The sequence below is a fragment of the Chinchilla lanigera genome, unplaced genomic scaffold (assembly GCF_000276665.1).
Source record: "Chinchilla lanigera isolate Chin_1 unplaced genomic scaffold, ChiLan1.0 scaffold00034, whole genome shotgun sequence".
Lineage (NCBI taxonomy): Eukaryota > Metazoa > Chordata > Mammalia > Rodentia > Chinchillidae > Chinchilla > Chinchilla lanigera.
In genome coordinates, this window is record NW_004955435.1 from 397,897 (window position 1) to 400,187 (window position 2,291).

The following is a 2,291-nucleotide window of genomic DNA, read 5'->3' on the forward strand; positions in this document are numbered from 1 at the left end:
GATAAGAACTATTCAATTATTTTGGAGAGTATCTGTAATAAATAAGTGAAATAATTAAATTAATACTTTCCTACCATTTTTAATAGTAACATTTGACTTTAAATTAAAACCAAATAACTTAGCGATATTTTCAATTAAAAATGATTTTATTCACTAATCTCTTTAGAAGTTAATTATGAACCTATCAAACTGAACTGCTGCTATTTTGGAAATAATTCAAGGGAGTATTTTTTCTTTCTTTTAAAACAAATTGGCCACATTAGAGATAATTATGAGTTTAAATAAACCTTTGTCTTTCCAATTATATGCACAACAGGCCTCTTAATTACTTAGGGTCACTCAAATCCCATGTATCCTCTGAAAAACATTTCCACAGTCTATCTTGCTATATTTCCTTTCTGATCTTGGAAGCCAGTATCTTTCCCTTTTTCAGATCCCCCTCTGGTTTTTTAAGAAACAACGGGAATAATGATGATGGTGATATGGACTGTCAGTCCTAAAATTAGACAAGTTTATTTTGACTTCTACAGGTCAGTGACAGGAGTCACTCTGTAGCTTCCTAAGTTCCCATTTATCTCGTAAAATGTTATTTTGGATACAAACAAACGTTGTGGTATCTTCCTGAGCAAGAGAACTGCTTTTGGGGGCTGCAAAATTTTAAATTGTTACTTCAAAAACAAAAAGGCAAATCCAAAACACTGATAAAGAGAACTAATACACAACAGAATTGTAATCTTGTTCACTAAAATCAAAGTTGGGACAGAAAGGATTGCTAATTTTGCTACCTCACTGGTATTGCTCAAAATTTTGAAGTTTAGAATGTTACTGGTTAGCATGGGTCCTCATTTTAGTGATAATGGAAATTAAAATCAGAGCATCAATTTGTAGGGAAAAGCTTTAATTGAAAGTCAAAAGAAGACAAGGAAAAGACTCCAGCATGGGTAGTAGTGTGACAGGGCACACTCTAATAAAGAGGATCAGATTGGCCCATTTGTGGTACCAAAGAACCAGTTTTATGGGGTACTTGTGGTGAGCTTGGGATAGGTTAGTCAATATCTTAGTCCTGGTTTCATAGGTCAGGTTGAAGCCTTGTGATTTCAAGGGCAATTTGGTTCCTGTGGGAGGAGTCTTCACGACCTAAAAGATTATTTCAGTCACGTGAGGCTCTGCTGGAATCCAGGGTGACCCTGTGTTTAAGGCAATGGGGGCTTCTGAGCCTAGGTGTTCTCAGTCTTGAAAGGTGATGAGACAGGTTAGATAGGGCTAATACACACACCCTAACGCGACTGAAGAGCTGAGAGGGAGTTGACCCAGAGTGTCACAAATGAAGGTCAAGCTTTGTTCTTTTAATTGACTACTGGACATTTGTAAGCTCAACTGAAGAAAATGGAGTCAACAAAAGCCACCTGTAAGTCCCTGACTGCCTTAGGAAGAAACACAAATCATGCTCTTGATGTGCAGCAGGTGAAGGGCCAAGGAGTTAATTTGTTCTCTGTTCGCCATGACGGTGGTCCATGGGAGATTCATGGATGCCGATTTCATCATTAAGTTTCAGGAGCCACAGTAGTGCAGGAGGTCTGGGAATCCAGACCTTGTCCCGAGAGCCAGTGCAGCTTCCGTGCGCTGCTACCAGCCTGGGCTTCTTCCAGGACTCCCAAGCTTTGTGGTCAGTAAGCTCCGCCTGTTTTGTTCACTGTGGTATCTTCCCCGCGGCGGGAGCCAAAGATTCTCGGTCTTCTAGTCCCCTTCCTGTTTTTTCCTTCCCGACTTCCAAGTTTCTGTAGCCCCCAACTCGTTGCAGTGCAGTAGCCCAAGGCTGAGTATGCACCAGGACGGGGAGTTCAAAGCCTGGGGCTAAGGTTACAGCACGCGGGGCTTTGCGGGTAGACGGCCCTCAGCAGGCAAAGCGGAAGGTGGGCGGGGCGGGCCTCGGGGCCGGAGCCCCCGGCGAAGGGCCTTTCACCTCCCACGAGACTTCGTGAAGGAGGAGGATGAGCCTCCCCCCGGGATCCGGAAGCCCGCGCCGGTGGGCGGGACTCCACCGCCCCTTCCGCCCCACTGCGCTAGCGCGCGCGCCCCCTGGTGGCCGCGGGCCGCATCGCCCCCGGCGGCGGCGGGATAGAGGCGCAGGCGCAGACGCGCGGACATGGCGGAGCCTGTGCAGGAGGAGCTCTCGGCTCTGGCCGCGATTTTCTGCGGGCCCCGCGAGTGGGAGGTGCTGAGCCGCTCAGGTGACGAACCGTGCGGCGGGGGCCCGAGGCGTCCCCCGCGCCCGCCTGCAGGCCGCCCAC

The 2,291-nt window shown here is 47.1% G+C and overlaps 1 protein-coding gene across 2 annotated transcripts in view; it reads left to right on the forward strand.

Annotated features, from left to right (window-relative positions):
* Positions 1 to 810: 810 nt before the first annotated feature.
* The window catches only part of Rwdd3 (RWD domain containing 3), a 13,770-nt gene continuing 12,289 nt past the window's right edge, over positions 811 to 2,291 (forward strand). The window contains exon 1 of one of the 2 annotated variants that reach the window (XM_013516467.1): positions 811 to 2,231. In XM_013516467.1, the coding sequence (XP_013371921.1) occupies positions 2,147 to 2,231 (85 nt within the window). In that variant the 5' untranslated portion in view covers positions 811 to 2,146. The remainder of the gene's footprint in view (positions 2,232 to 2,291) is intronic. The other variant, XM_005388762.2, reaches the window with a different exon arrangement.